This window comes from Panthera leo, chromosome B1, assembly GCF_018350215.1.
Source record: "Panthera leo isolate Ple1 chromosome B1, P.leo_Ple1_pat1.1, whole genome shotgun sequence".
Lineage (NCBI taxonomy): Eukaryota > Metazoa > Chordata > Mammalia > Carnivora > Felidae > Panthera > Panthera leo.
In genome coordinates, this window is record NC_056682.1 from 119,115,915 (window position 1) to 119,140,138 (window position 24,224).

At 39.5% G+C, this 24,224-nt stretch overlaps 1 protein-coding gene across 1 annotated transcript in view; it reads left to right on the forward strand.

Moving 5' to 3' along the window:
- The first annotated feature begins 15,111 nt into the window (after positions 1-15,111).
- Positions 15,112-24,224, forward strand: part of MANBA (mannosidase beta) — a 113,318-nt gene continuing 104,205 nt past the window's right edge. The window contains exon 1 of the mRNA XM_042935813.1: positions 15,112-15,351. Within this exon, the coding sequence (XP_042791747.1) occupies positions 15,175-15,351 (177 nt within the window). The 5' untranslated portion in view covers positions 15,112-15,174. The remainder of the gene's footprint in view (positions 15,352-24,224) is intronic.

Genomic DNA, 24,224 nt, shown 5'->3' on the forward strand with positions numbered 1-24,224 from the left:
AGGAACAAAGGAGCCGGAGGGCACCATTTCCCTCCCTCATCCACCACCATAAACATACGGGCCACTTGCAGGCACCAGAGTGTTTTCAGCACTCACTACCTACCTTGCCTCCACTCCAGACCCCTTCCCACAGCAGAGGTACTGCATCTCTGGCAAACACCTGGTCTGACTGAAGCCCAAGACAGCCCCAGACTGTCCCACTAACAACACAAGGACCAAATCCTGGCCATAACAGGCAAAGAGATCCATTGCAGATGACTGGACTGAAGGCAAACACAGCTCAACCACAACAGCAGGGTGCGTGCAACACATATAGGAGACACCCCCAAAGTGCCAGGTTGCAATAAACAGAGGACATTGCACTGCAGGACACCACAGAACCTCTTCATAAAGTTGCTACTTTCAAGAGGAGCAGACATAGCTGACTTTCTTAATACACAGAAATGGACACAGACAAAATGAGGAGACAGGGGAATATGTCCCAAATGAAAAAACAGGACAAAATCACAGCAAGAGACCTAAATGAAGTGGAGATAAGTAATAGGCCTGATGGAAAATATAACATAATGGTCATAAAGTACTTACTGGATGTGAAGAAAGAGTGGAGGACCTCAGGGAGACCCTTAACAAAGAGATGGAAAACAGAAAACCCATCAGAGATGAAGAAGTCAATAAATGAAACTGAAAATACACTTGAGGGAATAAATAGTAAACTAGAGGAGCAGAAGAATGGACTAGTGACTTGGAGGAAAGAATGGAAAGCAATCAAGATGAACATGAGAGAGACCAAAAAAAAAAAAAAAAAAAAGAAAAGAAAAAGAAAAAGAAAAAGAAAAAAGAAAAGAAAGGAAAACAGAGTTAGGGAATTAGCAATACCAATACCATCAAGCCTAATAACATTCAATTATAGGGATCCCAGAATGAGAAGAGACAGAAAAAGGGGGGAAGAAATTTTATTTAAAGAAATAAATAAAGAAATAAATTTAAAGAAATAAGCTGAAAACTTTCTGAATGTAAGGAAGGAAACAGGAATCCAGATCCAGGAGGCACAGAAAGCCCCCAACAAAATATCAACCCAAGAAGGTCCACACCAAGACACATAGTAAACAATTTGCAAAAAGTAATTATAAAGAGAGAATTTTATTTTATTTTATTTTTGAGAGAATTTTAAAATAAGCAAGAGAAAAGAAAATGTTACATACAAGAGAAACCCTATAAGAGTATCAGCTGGTTTTTCAGCAGAATTTTGCAGGCCAGACAAGAGTGGCATGATATATTCAAACTACTGAAAGAGAAAAACCTTCAGCCAAGAATATCCAGCAAAGCTATTATTCAGAATAGAAGGAGAGATCAAGAGATTCCTGGACAAACAAAAGTTAAAGGAATTCATGACTATTAAACTAGCCCTACAAGAAATGTTACAGGAGACTCTTTTTTTTTTTTTTTTTTTAAATTTTAATCTTTATTTATTTTTGAGAGAGAGACAGTGTGTGAGCAGGGAAGGAGCAGAGAGAGAGGGAGATACACAGAATCTGAAGCAGGCTCCAGATTCCGAGCTGTCAGCACAGAGCCCGACGCGGGGCTCGAACTCATGAACCGTGAGATCGTGACCTGAGCCAAAGTCGGACGCTCAAACAACTGAGCCACCCAGGTGCCCCTACAGGAGACTCTTAAAACGGAAAGGAAAAACCGTAAGTAACAGTAAGGCAAATAGGAAAGAGTCAGTTAAGTGTCCAACTCTTGACTTCAGCTCAGAACTAGCCTACAACCCAGCAATTGCACTACTAGGCATTTATCCAAGGGATATAGGTGTGCTGTTTCGAAGGGACACATGCACCCCCATGTTTATAGCAGTACTATCAACAATAGCCAAAGTATGGAAAGAGCCCAAATGTCCATCGATGGATGAATGGAGAAAGAAGATGTGGTATATTTATACAATGGAGTATTACTCAGAAATCAAAAAGAATGAAATCTTGCCATTTGCAACTACATGGATGGAACTAGACGGTATTATGCTAAGTGAAATTAGTCAGAGAAAGACAAAAATCATATGACTTCATTCATATGAGGACTTTAAGAGACAAAACAGATGAGCATAAGGGAAGGGAAACAAAAATAATAAAAACAGGCAGGGGGACAAAACAGAAGAGACTCACATACTCACAAAAATGATGTAGTATATATATTCAATGGAATATTACTTGGCAATCAAAAAGAATGAAATTTTGCCACTTGCAACAACATGAATGGAACTAGAGTGTATTATGCTAAGTGAAATAAGTCAGTCGACAAATAAAGGGAAGGAAAAATAAGATAAAAACAGAGAGGGAGGCAAACCATAAGAGACTCTTAAATATAGAGAAGAAACTGAGGGTTGCTGGTGGAGTGTTGGGTGGGGGAAGGGCTAAAGGGTTGAGGGGCATTAGAGAGGACAATGGTTGGGATGAGCATTGGGTGTTATATTTAAATGATGAATCACTAAATCTATTTCTGAAAAAAAATATTTTGATTTAAAAACATCATTCACCACAATCAGGTGGGATTTATTCCTGAGATGCAAGGTGGTTCAATATTTGCAATCAATATTTGCAAATCAATCACATCAACAACAAAAAGCATAGGGGTTCCTGGGTGGTTCAAGTAGGTTAAGGATAGGGGCACCTGGGTGTCTCAAGTTAGTTAAGTGTCCAACTCTTGATTTCAGCTCAGGTCATGATCTCACAGTTTGTGGGTTTGAGCCCTACATCGGGCTCCACACTGAAAGTGCAGAGCCTGGTTAGGATTCTCTTTCTCTCTCTCTCTCTCTCTGCCCCTTCCATTCCCAAAAATAAATAAAGAAACTTAAAAAAAAAACAATAGAAGGATTAAAACCATATAATTATTTCAATACCTGCAGAAAAAGTATTTGACCAATTACAACATCCATTCATGATAAAAGCCCTCAACAGAGAAGGTTTAGAAGGACCATACTTCAACATAATAAAAGCCATATATGAAAAACCCACAGTTGGGGTGCCTGGGTGGCTTGGTCGGTTAAGCATCCGACTTCAGCTCAGGTCATGATCTCACGGTCTGTGAGTTCGAGCCCCGCATCGGGCTCTGTGCTGACAGCTCGGAGCCTGGAGCCTGTTTCAGATTCTGTGTCTCCGTCTCTCTCTGCCCCTCCCCTGTTCATGCTCTGTCTCTCTCTGTCTCAAAAATTAAAAAATTAAAAAAAGAAAAAAAAGAAAAACCCACAGTTGATATCATCCTCAATGGTGAAAAACTTAGAGCTTTTCAACTAAGATCATGAACAAGACAAGGATATCCACTTGCACCACCTTTATTTAACATCATACTAGAGGTCCTAGCCACAGCAATCAGACAAGAAAAAGAATAAAAGACATCCCAATTGGAAAGGAAGAAGTAAAACTTTTACTATTTACAAATGACATGATACTATATATAGAAAACCCTAAAGACTCCTCAAAAAATCACTAAAACTGATAAGTGATTTCAGTAAGGTTGCAGGATACAAAATCAGTATAAATCTGATTGCATTTCTGTACACCAATGAATGGATCCAAAGAGTTGCATTTCTGTACACCAATAACGAAGTAGCAGAAAGAGAATTAAGAAAGCAGTTCCAATTACAATTGCACCAAAAACAATAAAGTACCTATGAATAAACTTAATCAAGGAAGTGAAACACCTTTACTCTGAAAACTATAGGGGCGCCTGGGTGGCTCAGTCGGTTAAGCGTCCGACTTTGGCTCAGGTCATGATCTCACGGTCCGTGAGTTCAAGCCCCGCATCAGGCTCTGTGCTGACTGCTCAGAGCCTGGAGCCTGTTTCAGATTCTGTGTCTCCCTCTCTCTCTGCCCCTCCCCTGTTCATGCTCTGTCTCTCTCTGTCTCAAAAATAAATAAACGTTAAAAAAAAATTAAAAAAAATGAAAACTATAAAACATTGATGAAAGAAATTGAAGATGACACAAATAGAGAGATATCCCATGCTCATGGATTGAAAGAACAAATATTGTTAAAATATCCATACATCCAAAGCCATCTACAGATTTAATGCAATCCCTATCAAAATGGCAACAGCATTTTTCACAGAACTAGAACAATCCTAAAATTGTATGGAACCACAAAAGGCCCCAAATAGTCAAAACAATCTTGAAAAAGATGAATGAAAATGGAGGTATCACAATTCCAGATTTCAAATTATATTACAAAGCTGTAGTGATCAAAACGGTGTGGCACTGGCACAAAAATAGACACATAGTTCAAGAGAACAGAAAAGAGAGCCTAGAGGGGAGCCTGGGTGGCTCAGTCAGTTAAGTGTCTGACTTCAGCTCAGGTCATGATCTCATGGGTTTGTGGGTTCGAGCTCTGTGTCCAGCTCTGTGTTGACAGTGTGGAGCCTGGAGCCTGCTTTTGGATTCCATGTTTCCCTCTATCTCTGGCCCTCCCCCGCCCACACTCTGTTTCTCTCTCAAAACGACATTAATTTTAAAAAAATTAAAAAAGAAAAGAGAGCCTAGAAAGAAATAAACCCATAATTATATGGTAAATTAATCTTTGACAAAGGAGGCAAGAAGATGCAATGGGAATAAGACAGTCTCTTCAAAAATGGCGCTGGGAAAACTAGACAGCTGCATAGAGAAAATTGACAATGGACCACTTTCTTATACCATATACAAAAATAAACTCAAAATCGATTAAGGACCTAAATGTGAGACCATAAACCGTAAAAATCCTAGGAGAGGGCACAGGCAGCAATTTCTCTGACATAGGCCATAGCAAAATTTTTCTAGATATGTCTCCTGAGGCAAGGGAAACAAAAACAAAAATATAGGCTATTGGAGCTACAACAAAATAAAAGCTTCTCCACAGTGAAAAAAACAATCAAAACTAAAAGACATCCTATTGAATGGGAGAAGATATTTGCAAATGACATATCTGATAAAAGGTTAGCATCCAAAATATATAAAGAATTTATACAACCCAACACCAAAAACCAAATAATCCAATTCAAACATGAGCATAAGACATAAATAGACATAAGACAAGAACAGATATTTATCCAAAGAAGACATATAGATGTTCAAAAGAGATGATTCTCAACATCACTAGTCATCAGGAAAATGCAAAGCAACACTACAATGAGATATCAGCTGTCAGAATGGCTAAAATCAGAAACACATAAACAACAATTGTTGGCAAGGATGTGGAGAAAGGGGAACCTGTGCACTGTTGGCAGGAATGAAAACTAGTGCAAAACTATGGAAGACAGTATGGAGATTCTTCAAAAAATTAAAAATAGAATTACCATATGATCCAGTAATTCCACTACTGGGAATTTACCCAAAGATATGAAAACACTAATTTGAAAATGTGTATGCGCCTCTATGTTTATTGCATCATTATTTACAATTGCCAAATTATGGAAGCAGCCTAAGTGTACACCAATTGATGAATAGATAAAGAAGAAATGGTGTGTGTGTGTGTGTATGTGTGTGTGTGTGTGTGTGTGTGTGTGTGTGTGTGTATAATATTACTCAGCCATAAAAAACAATGAAATCTTGCCATTTACAACAACATGAATGGATCCAAAGAGTATAATGCTAAGTGAAATAAGTCAGTCAGAGAAAGACAAATATCATATGATTTCACTCATATATGGAATTTAAGAAACAAAACAAACAAAAGAAGAAACAAAACAACAACAAAAAAGAGACAAACCAAAAAACAGACTCTTAACTATAGAAAGCAAACTGATGGCTACCAGAGGGGAGGTAGGTGGGAGAATGGATGAAATAGGTAAAAGAGATTAAGACTACACTTACCACAATGAGCACTGAGTACAGAATTGTTGGATCAATATATTGTACACCTGAAACTAATTTAACATTACATTAACTATACTGGAATTAAAATTTTTAAAAATAAGCATGTGGGAAAACAAACAAAAAAATAACTTCTTAATATGATTCCACTTACATGAACATCCAGAATAGTTAAATCTCTACAGACAAAAAGCAGACTAATGTGTGCCAGGGGCATGGAGGGTAGTGGTGGAGAATGGGGAGTAACTGCTTCATGGATATGGTGTGTTTCTTGTGAGTGACAAAAATAAATTGGAACTAGATGGAGGTGATGGATACACAACACAATGTTAATGTACCAAATGCTGCTAATTGCACATTTTGAAATGGTTTATTTTATGTTATGTGAATTTTACCTCAATTATATATATTATATATATATGTATTCTGAATACAAATATTCTGAATATATATATGTATGTATTCTGAATTCTTTGAATATATTAATTCTTAATTCTCATAGAAAATATATACTTATTGATATACTTACATTATTATCAATAAACTTATATACTTATTTATAAATTAATATATCTATATTCTTACCGCTGCTATATAGATGAGGGAACTAAGTGACAAAAAGACTGAATGACTTACCCAAGGTTACTCAGCTAATAACAGAAGTTGGGATTTAGGTCCAGGTAATCAAATTCCAGAATCTTACCTCTTGACCATTATGCCAGAAAAAAAAGAAATTTGAAATATAAAAAGCAAGAAGACAACAAAAGGAAATCAAAGGCATCAAAATTGGCAAAGATGAAGTTAAGCTTTCACTTTTTGCAGATGACATGATATTATACATGGAAAATCCGATAGACTCCACCAGAAGTCTGCTAGAACTGATACATGAATTTAGCAAAGTTGCAGGATACAAAATCAATGTACAGAAATCAGTTGCATTCTTGTACACTAACAATGAAGCAACAGAAAGACAAATAAAGAAACTGATCCCATTCACAATTGCACCAAGAAGCATAAAATACCTAGGAATAAATCTAACCGAAGATGTAAAAGATCTGTATGCTGAAAACTATAGAAAGCTCATGAAGGAAATTGAAGAAAATATAAAGAAATGGAAAAACATTCCGTGCTCATGGATTGGAAGAATAAATATTGTCAAAATGTCAATACTACCCAAAGCTATCTACACATTCAATGCAATCCCAATCAAAATTGCACCAGCATTCTTCTCGAAACTAGAACAAGCAATCCTAAAATTCATATGGAACCACAAAAGGCCCCGAATAGCCAAAGTAATTTTGAAGAAGAAGACCAAAGCAGGAGGCATCACAATCCCAGACTTTAGCCTCTACTACAAAGCTGTAATCACCAAGACAGCATGGTATTGGCACAAAAACAGACACATAGACCAATGGAATAGAATAGAAACCCCAGAACTAGACCCACAAATGTATGGCCAACTAATCTTTGACAAAGCAGGAAAGACTATCCAATGGAAAAAAGACAGTCTCTTTAACAAATGGTGCTGGGAGAACTGGACAGCAACATGCAGAAGATTGAAACTAGACCACTTTCTCACACCATTCACAAAAATAAACTCAAAATGGATAAAGGACCTGAATGTGAGACAGGAAACCATCAAAACCTTAGAGGAGAAAGCAGGAAAAGACCTCTCTGACCTCAGCCACACCAATTTCTTACTTGATACACCCCAAAGGCAAGGGAATTAAAAGCAAAAATGAACTACTGGGACCTTATGAAGATAAAAAGCTTCTGCACAGCAAAGGAAACAACCAACAAAACTAAAAGGCAACCAATGGAATGGGAAAAGATATTTGTAAATGACATATCGGACAAAGGGCTAGTATCCAAAAATCTATAAAGAGCTCACCAAACTCCACACCCGAAAAACAAATAATCCAGTGAAGAAATGGGCAGAAAACATGCATAGACACTTCTCCAAAGAAGAGATCCAGATGGCCAACAGGCACATGAAAAGATGCTCAAAGTCGCTCCTCATCAGGGAAATACAAATCAAAACCACACTCAGATATCACCTCATGCCAGTCAGAGTGGCCAAAATGAATAAATCAGGAGACTATAGATGCTGGAGAGGATGTGGAGAAACGGGAACACTCTTTCACTGTTGGTGGGAATGCAAATTGGTGCAGCCACTCTGGAAAACAGTGTGGAGGTTCCTCAGAAAATTAAAAATAGACCTACCTTATGACCCAGCAATAGCACTGCTAGGAATTTACCCAAGGGATTCAGGAGTACTGATGCATAGGGGCACTTGTACCCCAATGTTTATAGCAGCACTTTCAACAATAGCCAAATTATGGAAAGAGCCTAAATGTCCATCAACTGATGAATGGATAAAGAAATTGTGTTTATATACACAATGGAGTACTACGTGGCAATGAGAAAGAATGAAATATGGCCCTTTGTAGCAACGTGGATGGAACTGGAGAGTGTGATGCTAAGTGAAACAAGCCATACAGAGAAAGACAGATACCATATGGTTTCACTCTTATGTGGATCCTGAGAAACGTAACAGAAACCCATGGGGGAGGGGAAGGAAAAAAAAAAAAAAGAGGTTAGAATGGAAGAGAGCCAAAGCATAAGAGACTTTTAAAAACTGAGAACAAACTGAGGGTTGCTGGGGGGTGGGAGGGAGGGGAGGGTGGGTGATGGGTGTTGAGGAGGGCACCTTTTGGGATGAGCACTGGGTGTTGTATGGAAACCAATATGACAATAAATTTCATATATTGAAAAAAATGAAATACAAAAAGCAAGAGACTATAAAATGACAAGTCAGATTTGAAAAAATAATAAAAAGCAGTACTTGCAGAAGAAAAACAGAGTAATTGAAATTGAAACTCTAAGAATAGGCTTAATACCCAATAGACACAGCTGAAGAAAAAATTTAGAGCAGTTGAAAATATGAAGAAATTCTGAATGTAGCACAGAGAGATCTAAAATAAGACAGAGTCTAAGAAACATGGAAAGAGACATAAGTAAGTCTACAATGTCTAATTGGAGCTTGAGTTCAATTTATTGCCTCTAGGCTCCAAATGTGCTTTTCAACATATAGGCATACAGGCATTTTATTGCTTCACAGATATTGCATTTTTTACAAATTGAAATTTGTGGCAACTTTACATTGAGCAGCCATTATTATCAGCTCCGTTTTTTCCAACAACATTTGCTCACTTTGTGTCTCCGCACAAAGTGTAACAGTTTGGTAAACCTTGCAATATTTCAAACTTTTTCATTATTATTGTATTTGTTATGGTGAGCTGTGATCAGTGATTATGACTTGCTATGCACTGTTGGTGGGAATGAAAACTGGTGCTCAGATAATGGTTAGTCTTTTTAACACTGAAGTATTTTAAAATTATTAGGTATATATATTGCTTTTTTAGATATAATAGTGTTGCATATAAAATAGACTACGGCATAGTGTAAACATAACTTTTATATGCACTAGGAAACCAAAAAGTTAATTTGACTTGCTTTCTTGAGATACTAACTTTATTGTGGTGTTCTGGAACAAAACCCACAATATCTTTGAGGTATGCGGTGATAACTGAGTTCCTTTAAGCATTTCTCCTTTAAAATGAAAATGTTAAGATTTCTCAGTAGAGGGTGTTGGAGGGATATTGTGGGAAAAAAGAGGCTCTCTAGAAATTCCTGGTGTGGGCTGGTGGTTGGCTGGTATGGATGTGAAGACATTCAGTGAAGGTCCACAGGGCTAGAAACAATTCGTACGTGACCTTGTAGCCTTGACCAGTGATGATCTTTTTGCAGGCCTCTTGACATGGAAACCAATATTTCTGTATGGCCTGTACGCAGCTTCCTGTGTCCTGGAGGGTCATACACCAGAACTCACTTCTACAAGTCTCTGCACAGCCTGTGTGCATCCCCCCTGTGGTCCAGGGGTCCAGATAGAGCTGCTACTCCCTCTGTTGTAAAGTAGATTACTGCAAAGAAACAATAAGTAGACTGACTCAAGAGCAAAAATGAAAGATTTCTCAATAAATCTTAGAAACAGAAGATGGTGGAATATTATCTTCAATGCACGGAGAAAAGATAATTATCACCCTAGAAGACTACACCAAGAAAAAGATTTTTCAAGAATAAGAATGAATTACATGGATAGATTTGAAGAACATTATATTGAACAAAAGAAGTATATATATATATATATATATATATATAGTGTGTAATTCCATTTGCAAGACATTCAAAGAGAGACAAAATTAAACTATGGTGATAGAAATCAGAAAAGTGGCTACCTGGGATGGGGAGCATTTGATTAGAAAGAAGCACAAAGAAACTTTCCAGGATTAAATGTCCTATATCTTAATGGGGGTAGTGATTATACAAGTATATACATTTGCCCAACTCACTGAACTGTGATGGTTAATTTTATGCATCACCTTGACCAGGCCACAGGATGCCCACATAACTGATTAAACATTATTTCTGGGTATGTCTGTGAGGATGTTTCCAGAAGAGATTAGCATTTGAATCGGTAGGCTAAGTAAATCAGATTGTCCTCCTGGATTTCAATCAGCATCATCTATTCCACTGGGGGCGTAAATAGAACGAAAAGGCATCTATTCCACTGGGGGCCTAAATAGAACAAAAAGGCAGAGGAAGGGAGAATTTGCTCTCTGCCTGACTACCTGAGCTAAGACATGGACATCCTTCTTCCAAGGCTGTTTGAAATACAAATATCCTTTCCAAGATAGTCCAGAAACAAAAGTATCCAGTGCCATTGCTCATAAGATGTTCAGAAATGTGAGATCCATGGAGAATCATCCCCCAATATTTCAGAACAAATTTGGTATGTGAATTTTTTTCAGGGTAAAACATAGGATGGGGCGCCTGGGTGGCGCAGTCGGTTAAGCGTCCGACTTCAGCCAGGTCACGATCTCGCGGTCCCTGAGTTCGAGCCCCGCGTCAGGCTCTGGGCTGATGGCTCGGAGCCTGGAGCCTGTTTCCGATTCTGTGTCTCCCTCTCTCTCTGCCCCTCCCCCGTTCATGCTCTGTCTCTCTCTGTCCCAAAAATAAAAATTAAAAAAAAAAAAAAGTTGAAAAAAAAAAACCATAGGAAATTGAATACAGATGAAAAGTTAGCATTCAAATTGAGATGTGCTGTAATTATAAAATGCACAAAAGATTTTAAAACCTTATATTAGGGGCACCTGGCTGGCTCAGTTGGCAGAACGTGCAAGTCTTGATCTCAGGGTTATAAATTCAAGCCCCACGTTTGGATGTAGAGATTACTTAAAAATAAAAATTCATCAAAAAAAAAAAAAAAGAAGAAATGTGATTACAGACATTGTAAAATTACTTATGAGTTGTACATTATATTTCTATTGAATAGCTCTGGATGTCTAATTTTCATTGGACCCCCTAGAATGATTGAGTAATCTAATGAATAGAAATTGGGAGAGAATATTGTCCTTGTTGGAGTTCCCTAGCAAACAGAGATGGAGGCAAAGCTTAACTTTTAATGTTTTGCAGGGAGGTACAATCCCAGAATAGTGAGAGTGTAGGAAAAAGGAAGTGAGTCAGAGACAGTGGGAAAGTACCTTTGGGCAGATGCTGGGAAAGTCTGATGCTAGGTTCTGTGGCATGATGTCTCATCTGAGATTTAAAGTGATGATAGGAGCCAGAATAACCATGGGACTGATTGGATTTGGCCTCAGTCCTGGGGCTGCAAAGCCCATGTGGGTTGCCATGCTAGGCTGTTTTGGTTCTGTTGGATTATGGTTACTGTAATTTCCCATTGATAATTAATATTGGGCATGGAAGTGGTAGAAGATATTCCACTGACTACTCAAGGTTCCAAACATAATCCTCCCTGCCTTCATTAGGTTGTAGCAACTCTAGCTTCACCTGGTAATCAGAATTCATTACCCCAGCCAGTACATTAGCTCCATTTTTTACCTGTTTGTCCAATAGAATAAGGAACCCAAAATGACTCCAAAATACTAGTCACAACTTCCAATTGGGTGGAACCTTGTATATTCCCTACATCTGGAACCAAGACTTCTGACCTAACAGAGTCAACAGTTTCAGGGATAAGAAACACAAATTCCATTAGTGAGTCACTGATAATGATGACAAGAGAGGCAACAGCTATTTCTACATCTTGGTTCCTATACCTGTATACTCTAGTTCTGGGGCACACACCACTTTATATTGGCCAGAGTTTAGTGCACATACTGCATTCTAAAGGAAGGGCTCCAACCCCATTAGGTGCTGCCCTCCAGCTGACACCTAAGCTGAGACTTCCACCGGCCATTGCACTGTTTTGTTGTTATTGTTATTGTTTGTTTTGTTTTAGGTTGGCTGCTCTTGGGTGATTGGGTACTCGGTAAAACCAGTGATTCTCAAGTTCATGAGCTCATCTTCACATTTCCTTTGACATCGAGTGGATCTATTTTCCTTTTAAATTTTATTTTATTTTATTTAATTATTATTTTTTTGAGTGGGTCTATTGTTTAAGACAATGTTGTAGGGATACCATTTCAAGAGAATGAATTCTATAACTCTAGGATGGTGCTAGTGGATACACTGCAGTCAAGGAAGGCAGAACATTTTCAGAATATGTATTAATTTCAGTAAATCAATTTGATGGCCCCACCAAGGAGGAAGGGGTCCAGTGTAATCAATCTGCCAACAGGTGGCTGGCCGGTACCATTGTCCAGAGCTCAGCAAAGAGCATTGATAAAGGATGTAGAAGGCTAGACCACCTATTCATATAGTTTACTCTAGTTTACTGTCTAGAGCTCAGTAAGATCGCCCTTGGTGAAAGAAATCCCATGTTGCTGGGTACGTGCATGCCTTTCATCTTTGCTACTGTGGACACTTTCCTCATGTGCTCAGTGCCAAATACTGGAGTGGTGCACAGACAGGCTGGCTAAAATCCACCAGAGTGGATCAAGTATATAGAAAGGACAAGTCTTTCTATATACTTGATTGTCAAGACCCTCCTCTGTGGTACATGTTCTCTTGTGAGCCTTAACGTGAGACACAACAAAACTGCATATGTTGTGTCCACTCCTACAGGGTCCATCCACATATTATCTACTCAGACCTCCATATCCCCCATCTTCCATCCTCATTTCTTTTAAGGCTGTTTTAAGCAAGACTTGACTCTACGCAGCTGTCAATATATAACTGTATCTCAGGCTACCTCTCCTTTCACATGAGGTGAAAAATCAAACGTAAGTCTCCTAACTCTGTGTGCTGAGATTTTCTTTTACTAAATGTCATTCAGGGCCATTCCGGAATGGGGCTGTAATGTGGCAGCTAACCTTTTATGGCTATTTCCAATATATATTGCACCAGCCTACATGTGAATCAGGGCTGTGTCAGTTGATCATAAGGGACTCCCCATGAGGTCATCAGTGCAGCACTGATTCATGATGTAGAAGGCTATTGTAGTTTACTTGAGTCCTCTGGGCTTTGCTCGAGTTTGAATATATCACTTCCTACATACAATGGGACATTGGTGCCCCTGCCCAGTTCTATGACTTGGTTGATTTGATAATCCTCAGTTGAGGCTTCATAGTCCTTTAATGTACCACAGTCAGGTGTTTGGTCTTTGTTAAGACCTAGTAGCATACTAGGACCTATTTTTCAGAGTAGTTCTTTATGGTGAATTGCATAGCTTTGTTTTAGGATATAAGGATCTGTACTGTGACTCTTCTATTGGAGTTTGCCCCAAACTCTATATAACCTCCATGGATAAATCTCTAGCACTAGAAGATCTGTTGGATCACATGACGTAAGTGTAATTTTTCAGGTCTGACTATAGGCAATTACAAAGGCTTTACCTGACAGGCGTTGTGGGAAAAAGCCATCCCTTCATCCCATGCTTGGTATACAGCCAAAGTATTACAATCTCTAAAAGAAGTTGCAGTGAAGGACTGATGTCCCTCTGGCTCTTCATGCTCTTCACATATTTACATTCCTAGCTCCAGTAATGTCATTCCTAGTCATTCCTAGGTCTCTTTATCTGAGGCCTTGGGCAGAGATCTTGTTCAGGTGACTCTGCTCCTATCTCCTTCCTTATTGGGCAGGACAAGTGGGAAACCTTGAACACATTTATTCCTACTCAGGCTCAGTACCCAGTAACTTCCTATTCCTAACCCTTCCTCCACCCCATCATCTACAGGGTCCATACAGCAGCTAGAGCCTTTTGTTCAGGGTTCCCTCAACAGTGAGACAACCCCACATCTCTGCTGATCCACCTGACCCTCAACTGGCATGTCATTTTATGGGGGAAACAAAGCAGGGGGGAGTTGACATCTGGTCTCTTTTAGCCTTTTGTTTATACCATCACAGTAAGTGATTAAAGGCTTCACTGTTACCTTCATTATGGCTCCTCTCCTTCTGGTATTCAAATGAAGTGTTTGTTCCACGTTTTTAAGTTCTCCCACAGTCCTCGAATACATGTCAACTCATTTTATGCTTATAACAACCTGAAAACAAGGTGCACTGTCCACATTTTTTAGTTCAGGACACTTTCCAGTTCAAGTCTCACACTTGGTGAGCAGCAGAGGATTTTACATTTGCCTGCACATTTAGTGCAGGTTTCTGAAACCTCAGGAGGCCGCCTCTGTGAGGCTTTATAAAACACAGGGTCGTAGTCCACTAACATTAACGAAGGTGCTGTTCTATCTCTGGGCCAGGCTTTATGCTGCACGCTGTACACGGATTTTCTCAGCGCTCACAATGACCCTACGAATTAGGCAATTTTAGTTATTGTTTACTCTTTGAAGGGTGGGAGTACGCCCGGAGACCAACCTATGGAGGTGCAGGAGGTGAGCGTTACCACCTCCAGGCAGACACCTGCAGCATGGATGAGGGTCTGGGGAAGTTTGGGGGGAATGAGGTGGTGAGTGTCTCAGGGTTTCGGTTCTCTGAAGCAGTCAGGAGCCTCTCTAGCTGTGTCTTGTCATCCTACTCTGTGTTCTTGAGCTTTCCGAGGCTTTGCGCGCCACTTTGTGCCCAGGAAACTGGGTGTCCCAATTACCGTGCACAGTTCTCGCCTCTCGTTAAGACACCGGAGCGGCAGGTAAAAGCGCGGAGCAGTGCTCAGACTGTAGAGGTACCAGCCCAGGGCCGGCTTCTGCCGGTCGGCCGGGGATCTGCGCTCTCCGCCCATCGGCGTTGCCGCGGGAGCCGGGGCGGGTCCCCATAGCTCAGCTGACCTGGGGGCGGGGCCCGGGCGGGGGAGCGCCAGAGCCCCGGCCTCTTCCGAGGGGACCCGTGCTTCCGCGGCCTCCTGTCTGGGGATCGCGGCTGCTGCTCGCGGTATGCGCCTCCGCCTGCTTCTGCTGCTCGCCCTGTGCGGGGCGGGGCCCACTGCCGCAGCCCGCAGCCTCAGCTTGCGGGGAAGCTGGAGGATCCGCAGCGGGAACGGCTCGCTGGAGCTGCCGGGGAGGGTCCCCGGTTGCGTGCACAGCGCCCTGTTCCAGCGGGGCCTCATCCAGGTACTGCGTGCGGCCGCCCCGCCGGAGCCAGCACCGCGTGCCCCTCGTGGTGAGAGGGGCCAAGGAACCGCTTGGCAGCCCCCAATCCTTGGGCTTTGTTCCCGGGTTTAGATCTAACTTTACTTTTGCCTCTTCTGGTCTGTGGCAGGGAAATGCTGAAGCAGTTTGCCTTCTGTTGGCAGAGAGCACCGTTGGCTTCCGGGCTTGGTGGAAATAAGACGGAGCCAGTCAGGCACGTCGATGATTCTGGAAAGCGGAAGTTCGTACAGGGCAAACAGTATTTCTACTGGCGGTTTTCCTATTGCCATAGCTCTCCACTGAAGAGTGTGTAGAAAGGTCCTGTTACTGACAAAGCATAAGGCGGGGGATTCCTGTTTTACTGTGTGGACACTTCAGGGGACAATAGTTTTGCCAACTGTTAACTATATTGAGTAATGTCTCAGTTTTTCTCTTTTGCTTGTAGGCCTCAGGGAGTCAGATTTGGGAATGATGCAGCATGTTGGGTGAGGAGAATGAGATGTACAAGTAAGTGTAAGGTTGGATTACTAGTGCCAGTGTAAAGGCTAAATAATTTTTAAGGCTGATTGGGATATGAAGAAAGATGTTTCTTAGGGCATGTGATGCGTGTGTGAGTGTGTCTTAATAGTTGCTCCAATTTATAGACCACTTGTTGAGGACAAGAGGTTTGTTGTGTGCAGAGGTTTGCAAACAGCTTTTCCACCCTCTGCTGTTTTTATGGTTCCGTCAGCTGCATGTGGCTTTCCCATTCTTTATTTGTTCTTGCTCTGATAGAGGGTCGCCTGGGGGGCTCAAATCATGATCTCATAGTTGGTGAGTTCCAGCCCAGCACAGAGCCCACTTCAGATCCTCTGTCCCCCTCTCTCTCCACCCCTCCCTCTGCTTGCTCTCGCTCTCTCTCAAAAATAAATAAAGACATTTAAAAAATTAAAATCGTTCTTGCTTGGGAAAAGATGTACTTGATGAATATCTTTCAATCGTGTTTACCTGGGACAAGATGTACTTGACGCATTGTCCCAGTCCCCATAACAACTCTACAGAGTAGATCTTCTTATTTGCATTTTATGGATGATATGGAGTTATGGAGCCCAGAGAAGTTAGAAGATTTACCTAAGATCACACAACAATTAGGTGGCAGAAGTAGAAATCTATCCCAGGCTGGCCTGACTCCATTTCGTAGCCTGGATTCTCAACTGTGCTACTCTTACCACAGTGTTTTGAAAAATTGTTTTTGAAGCACTGTGGTTGACTTTCAGGAGTGTCATTAACAGTACTTAAATGACACGATTGTCAACTGGGGTTATGCAAAATTTATGATCTGGTACACATTAGCTTTTTTTCAAGAAATAAGTATCAGAAAGGAAGTGAATGTTGTAAATGAATGACACTGACCACAGTCCAGTTTATTTTTTAAAACAAGTAATTCTCAAATTTAGGTACTTCCACTATTTTTAGTTAACAAACTGCTTGTGACATAGACCACAGCCTACGTTGGTACTCTGAGGCTTCACTCATATATCTTGAGAATTCCTGTGTCTGTTTGGCAGGGTCTCCCCTTGCCTCATTTCACTGATAAAATTAAGGCAATGGGAAATACTGGTTTTAGCAAGTAGGATGATTGTTCCATTTAATGAGGCTACATATTAAGAAACAATGTTTGGTTACCAGCTAATGAGAAGGAGGTTGCTCACAGTGTGAAATAACTGACTTTTCCTCCTGAAAATAATTTACATTGTTTGCCAAATATTTCAAATTCGTAGAAGAACTTTAAGTTTAGTAAGGTGGATGTGGGTTTTATTTATTTATTTTAAATATTCATTTATTTATTAAATTTTTTTTAAATGTTTATTTTATTTTTGAGAGAGAGAGTGTGAGTGGGGGAGGGGCAGAGAGAGAGAGAGAGAGAGAGAGAGACAGGGAGACACAGAATCTGAAACAGGTTCCAGGCTCTGAGCTGTCAGCACAGAGCCCGACACAGGACTCGAACTTGGGAATGGCAAGATCATGACCTAGGCAGAAGTCGAACACTTAACCGACTGAGCCACCGAGGTGCCCCTGTTTATTTATTTTTAAGAGAGAGAGAGAGCACAAGCAGAGTAGGGGCAGAGAGAGAAAGAGAGAGGGAGACGGAATCTGAAACAAGCTCCAGGCTCTGAGCTGTCAGCACAGAGTCTGATGTGGGGCTCGAACCCATGAACCATGGGCTGAAGTTGGATGCTCAACTGACTGAGCCACCTAGGCGCCCCTGGATGTGGGTTTTAAATGATAGTGGGATGAGAAATGGGGAAGGTTTTTGGGAATTGGAGAACTCCAAGCCTAATCATCAGCAACATCAGTATTATTACTGAATAATATGCTACTTTTATTCCACCTGCTTTATTACAACTTTGCCATCCTTTTTTGGTGTTGGCCCTCAGGAAATATTCTATAGTTTAGAGCAGGCAGTGGCCCCCATACTGTGTTTACACAAGAACTTGAAACATATCTTACCAAAGTCATTTACTTATTCATTTACCTAATTATCTCATAAGTGTTTATTTAGTACTTCCAACATAGCAGGCACTATTCAAAGTGCTTGAAATTGAGTGGTGAAGAAACAAACTCTGTGCCCATAGACATTCTAGTGGAGGAGATAGACAATAAGCAAATTAATAGGTAACATAATGTCGCGTGGTGCACCTAAGAGAAATAAAGCCGATTAAAGGAAGGGAGCGTAGGAGGCTGGTTGGGAAGGATTCCTATTAAAATAAAGTGGTTAAAGATGGCCATTTTGATAAAGTGACTTTTAAACAGAGATCTTTTTGATAAGGTCTGTTTTAAGAAGAAGTGCATTCTCAGCAAAGAGGGAAAAAAAGGCCGGAGTGGAGAGGGGCGAGGCCTTGAGGTGGAAGCATGCTCGACAAGTTCCAGGATTAGTGAGCTGGCCAGTGTAAGCCAGAGAAAGGGAATGTGTTCAAAGAAGGCATCAAGGGCGGACCATGCAGGGCTTATAAACTATGGGAAACACCTTGGATTTTATTCTGCATATGATGGGACTTTATTGGGAGTTTTGAGCTTAGACTTGCATAAATGGATCTGCCTATTAGAAAATCATTCTGGCTATGTGAAGACTGCCGCAGAATGAAAGCATGGACACTAAGTACAGGACTATTACTTTTGAATGGACAGGAGATAACTTCCTGCTTGGACCAAGGTGGCAGCAGCAAACTGGTGAGAAATCTTGGGAGAACACTTTTTTTTTTTCTTGGTGTAGAATCTTAGTTTATCTGTTTACACATGTGGCTTGTATGAGTGTAGACATTTTTTTTTTTTTTGCATTTCATAACTTGTTTTATTTTTTATTTTTTAAAATTTACATCCAAATTAGTTAGCATATAGTGCAACAGTGATTTCAGGAGTAGATTCCTTAGTGTCTCTTACCCATTTAGCCCATCCCCCCCACCCACAACCCCTTCCCGTAACCCTCAGTTTGTTCTCCATATTTATGAGTCTCTTCTGTTTTGTCCCCCTCCGTTTTTATATTATTTTTGTTTCCCTTCCCTTATGTTCATCTGTTTTGTCTCTTAAAGTCCTCATATGAGTGAAGTCATATGATTTTTGTCTTTCTCTGACTAATTTCACTTAGCATAATACCCTCCAGTTCCAGCCACGTAGTTGCAAATGGCAAGATTTCATTCTTTTGATTGCCGAGTAAATACTCCATTGTATATATATACCACACCTTCTTTACCCATTCATCCATCGATGGACATTTGGGCTCTTTCCATACTTTGGCTATTGTTGATAGTGCTGTTATAAACATGGGGGTGCATGTGTCCCTTCGAAACAGCACGCCTGTATCCCGTGGATAAATGCCTAGTAGTGCAATTGCTGGGTCATAGGGTAGTTCTGTTTTTAGTTTTTTGAGGATTGTGAGAATACATTTTATATATGTGTGTGTGTGTGTGTGTGTGTGTGTATGTATATATATGTGTGTATGTATATATATATATATATGTATATATTTTTTGTAAGTTTATTTATTTTAAAAGAGAGAGTATAGGGGAGGGCCAGAGAGAATGGGAGAGAGAAAATCCCAAGCAGGCTCCGCACTGTCAGCGCAGAGCCCGATGTGGGGCTCGAACCCACAAACAGTGAGATCATGCCCTGAGCCAAAATCAAGAGTCAGATGCTTAGCTCTCTGAGCCAGCCAGGTGCCATGAGAACACATTTAAATGTAGAACCAGTAGGATTACTTCAGTTTGATTTGTTGATGGATTGGGCATAAGGTGTGAAAGAGGAGTCAAGGAAAAGTTCAGGATTTTTCGGTCTGAACAGTTGATTAAATGGAATTCATATTTACTGAGAGGCTCCTGTGGCCAGCATGGGTGTTTCATAGGTGACTGTATTTCCTATACAGAATCTAAATCTTAGGTGTCTTGGAGAGTCTTTTGAGCTTCCTGCTAAAGGTTATCATTCATCATTCAGCCTACTATTATACCACACACTAAAGTATGCATTACAGTAAAAAAGAAATGAGTAAGACTCAGTTCCTATTTTGTAGGAGGTCACATTCTTGTGAGGCAGATGATAAGATATAAGTGCTTAGATAAGGGGACTCTTGTTAGGAAAGGTCTCAGCTTTCCTATTCAATTCCTCAGTAGCGCAAGTTTGAAAAGCTTTTTTTTTTTTCCTTTTTAAATAAAAGATACTCTCAAATTAGAGAGTCTGTGCCAAAATTAGAAAATATAGGTAGTAAGAAGAAGAAAACTTGGAAACCTGGCTTTCAGAGATAACTATTAAATTTTTTAAATGTACTATATCCATTCAGAATTTGTCTGTATGCACTTTTGATAATTATTTAAATACACAGTTTAACAACTTTTTTGTATAGTGTTTTTGATAGTTTTACATACAATAAACATATTTCTAACAAACCATATTTAATGGCTCTTTTTTATTTCATTGTGTACGTTTGCTACCATTTATAATCAGTCACTTACTGTTGGATTGTTATCTTACTTATTTTTTTCTATTCTTTGGTGAAGATCCTTTTAGCTAAATTTTAGTTAGTGTATATCCTTATTTTCTTAGACAATTCTTAGAAGTGCAATTGCTGATTCAAAGGGTATGCACATTTTTAGTGTTATAATATGTACTTCTCAGTTTTTTTTCAATAAAAATTGTAAGTTTTATGCTCCCATTATCATTTTATCCCAGTGCTCATTTTAAGTGCTAGATTTGGATATTTTAAAAAGCAGAAACAGGGGCACCTGGGTGGCTCAGTCAGTTGGGCGGACAACTTCGGCTCAGGTCATGATCTCAACAGTTCGCCAGTTTAAGCCCGGCTTTGCGCTCTGTGCTGACAGCTCGGAGCCTGGAGCCTGCTTCAGATTCTGTGTCTCGCTCTCTGCCTCTCCCCACTCTCGCTGTTTCTCTGTCTCTCAAAAATAAATAAACATTAAAAAATGTTTAAAAAATAAAAGACAAGAACAATTTACTTTGTAGTAAGGTTGAACAATTTTTATCATGTTTATTGGTGATTTGCGGTTACTTATTCATGTTCTTTATTTTTCTATTAGCTATTAATCTTTTAAAATATAGATTTGTTAGACCTCTTTATTTGTTACATATTTTCAAAAATGTCCCATTCATTAATGATGTATTTTATCACATAGATGTTTTAAAGTTTTATATATTGAAATCTTATAAGGTTTTTTCCTTTTATGATTGTTATTTTGTTTGATACTATGCTTTGAAAGTAATTCCCTCTCTCTCAATTAAATAAATATTTACAAATATTTCTTTTTTTGTAACTTTATAATTCCTTTTCATATTTAAAATATTGATCCATTTGAATTTTTTTCAAATGGTTAATTAGTTTTTTATATCCCATACTTTAACAATTTCTCTTTTGTTCATTGATATAAAACATTAGTTTTTCATGTATGAAATTCTCATATACTGATACTTTTCTCATTCCCTCTTTTAAAATTACTTTTTAAAGCATTATAAATATTTAATGCTTAAAAAGTTTTTTTTAAATATTTATTTTTGAGAGAGGGAGAGATAGAGCATGAGCAAGGTGGGGCAGAGAGACAAAGGGAGACACAGAATCTGAAGCAGGATCCAGGCTCTGAGCTATCAGCACAGAATCCGATGCAGGGCTCAAATTCATGAGCTGCGAAATCATGATCTGAGCCGAAGTCAGACGTTTAACTTACTGAGCCACCCAGGCACTCCAAATATTTAACGCTTATTGAAAAACAACAACAAAATTGATGCCCAAAAATATAAAATATAAAGAACAAGGAAAAAATAATGAAAAGCATACTACAAAGCAGGAGTAATCACTGTAAAATTTTTCATGTGTATCTTTCCAGATTTTTCTAAGTATATACAAATACAATAATATAAAAATTAAATCAATTTCTGAAATAGTTTTGTAAGTACTTCATTTAAAATATATGGTGAACATCTTTCTCCATCCACAAGTGTCTATAAATATAGATCTAGAATAATTTTTAATAACTATATAGATTCCATTTTGAAGATGTGTTCTACACTTAAATCTACACTTAAAAATAGAAGAAAATATATTATAAATATATGAATATCTACATGTACTAAAAAATGGTAGACACCAAATGCTTAGAACTTTTTCTCTAAATTTTATTACTGCCTTCTATCCTTCATAATGTAACTGGGACAGATGGTCAGAGAAGAAGATTTTGTATATTCTTGTACTCTGAAAGTAGCCAAGAGGCAATTGCCATGTGAATATACTTCTAAAGCTTTTCGTTATGGTGAATTTCAAACAAATATAAAAAAAAAAGTAACTCAATGAACCCCCATTTACCCATCACCTGGCTTCAGCACAGTCCATTTTGTTTCTTTGTCCAGTCATTATACTACCCCTTACTTGAAGCAGTCCCAGATATCACATCATTTCATTCTCAAACATTTCACTGTGGGTCTCTAACTATAATACCATTATCACCATTTTAATATTTTTGTTGTGTTTCAGAGAAGGAGGTGTCACAATGATCAATGATGGTCCAAAATGGCCAAACATAAATTTATTTTTAAAGAAGAGGTACTTTTTCTGGTTGCCGTACTCACCTTCTACAAAAGACTTAAAAATGGGATACTTGGTTTTATTGGACCATTTTATGTGAAGTGATTTCAAAATCTTTTAGGAAAGGAATCATTTAAAGATCTATAGGGTTTCTAGAAGTTCGACTGCTTAAACAACGTGTGGCATTGAGGAGATAAATTAGCTAAGGACTCTGCATTTGAAGTTTAAATTTGAGCAGAAATAGTCATTCAGTTTGGAGGAAGAGAAAATCACAAGGTTTTTAAGCCTTTTTTCTTTTATTTTTTAAGCCTTTTTTTAAAGTTTATTCATTTATTATTTCTGAGAGATAAAGAGAGCACAGTGGGGGAGGGGCAGAGAGCAAGAGAGGGAAACACAGAATCCGAAGCGGGTTTCAGGCTCTGAGCTGTCAGCACAGAGCCTGATGTGGGCTCGAAGTCAGACGCTTAACTGACTGAGCCACCCAGGTGCCCCAAGCCTTTTTTTTTTAAAGATAGCTTTAGAAAATCCTGATTCTTGGGGTGCCTGGGTGGCTCAGTTGAACACCCCACTCTTGTCTCACAATTTGTAGGTTCAAGCCCTGCGTCCAGCTCTGCACTGACAGCACAGAGCAGAGCCTGCTTGGGATCCTCTCTCTCCTTCTCTCTCTGCCTTTCCCCTGCTCATGCTCTCTATCTCAAATAAATAAACTTAAAAAAAAAAAAAAGAAAATCCTGATCCTTAAACCTGGACACATGCTTCCTCATTTGATGCCTTGTCAGGTGTATTTAGGGCATAGGAGGATTTGCTTCTCATGGCCCAACACTGGGAATCAAAGCATCATCTGAGAGTTCAATCTTTAGGCTGGCTGGTCTTCATCACCCGTAGGTGTATATAGTCAACCTAGACTGTGAAATTCATCTGCATGTAATAATTATTTAATATTTTCCATGTGCAATGCACTCTCTTTGACCCTTTCAGGTGCACCTGTTCACATAATTCCCACCGCAACCCTGTGGAGAAGGTATCATTACTTATACTGACTGAGGCTCACACAAGTTATGGCCTAAGAGCATGCATCTAATAAATGGTGGGACAAGGATTCAACCCACATCTTTTCATGGCCCACGCTGCCTGTTGGCAAGAATAAATAGTAAGCAAAGAGAATAATTACTGTTTTAATTTAAAGATGTCCAGTAAACACAGTGATGAGCACAGCATACTACTGTTCAAAATATATCACTAGAAGCATCCCATTTGCCAGAAGTTCTTGATAAATGCAATAATTCCTGAGGGTCAGTCCACACATCACTTCCTTATTCTCTGTGTCTCAGAAGTCTCTGAGTTTCAGCCATTACCTCTGTGCCACAACTGGTCCGGTGCCTTCATCTCTAACTCTGTCCTCCTGATTTGTGTCTGGAGATTTGGCTCCACTCTTCTACCTGAATGTCTTCATGGAGTATTGAAACTCGATATATGCAGATACCTCTTCTCTCAACTCTCCCAATCCTTACTTTTTCTTCTTTTATCTATTTCCTTTTTTTTAGGTTTACTTATTTATTTTTGAGACAGAGAGAGAGTGGGAGAGCACAAGTGGGGAAAGGGCAGAGAGAGAGAGAGGGAGGGAGAGAGAGCGAGAGAGCGAGAGAGAGAGTGAGAGAGAGAGAGAGAGATAGAATTTGAAACAGGTTCCAGACTCTGAGCTGTCAGCACAGAGTCCAATGTGGGGCTCGAACCCACAAACCATGAGATCATGACCTAGGCTGAAGTCAGATGCTTAACCAACTAAGCCACCCAGGCG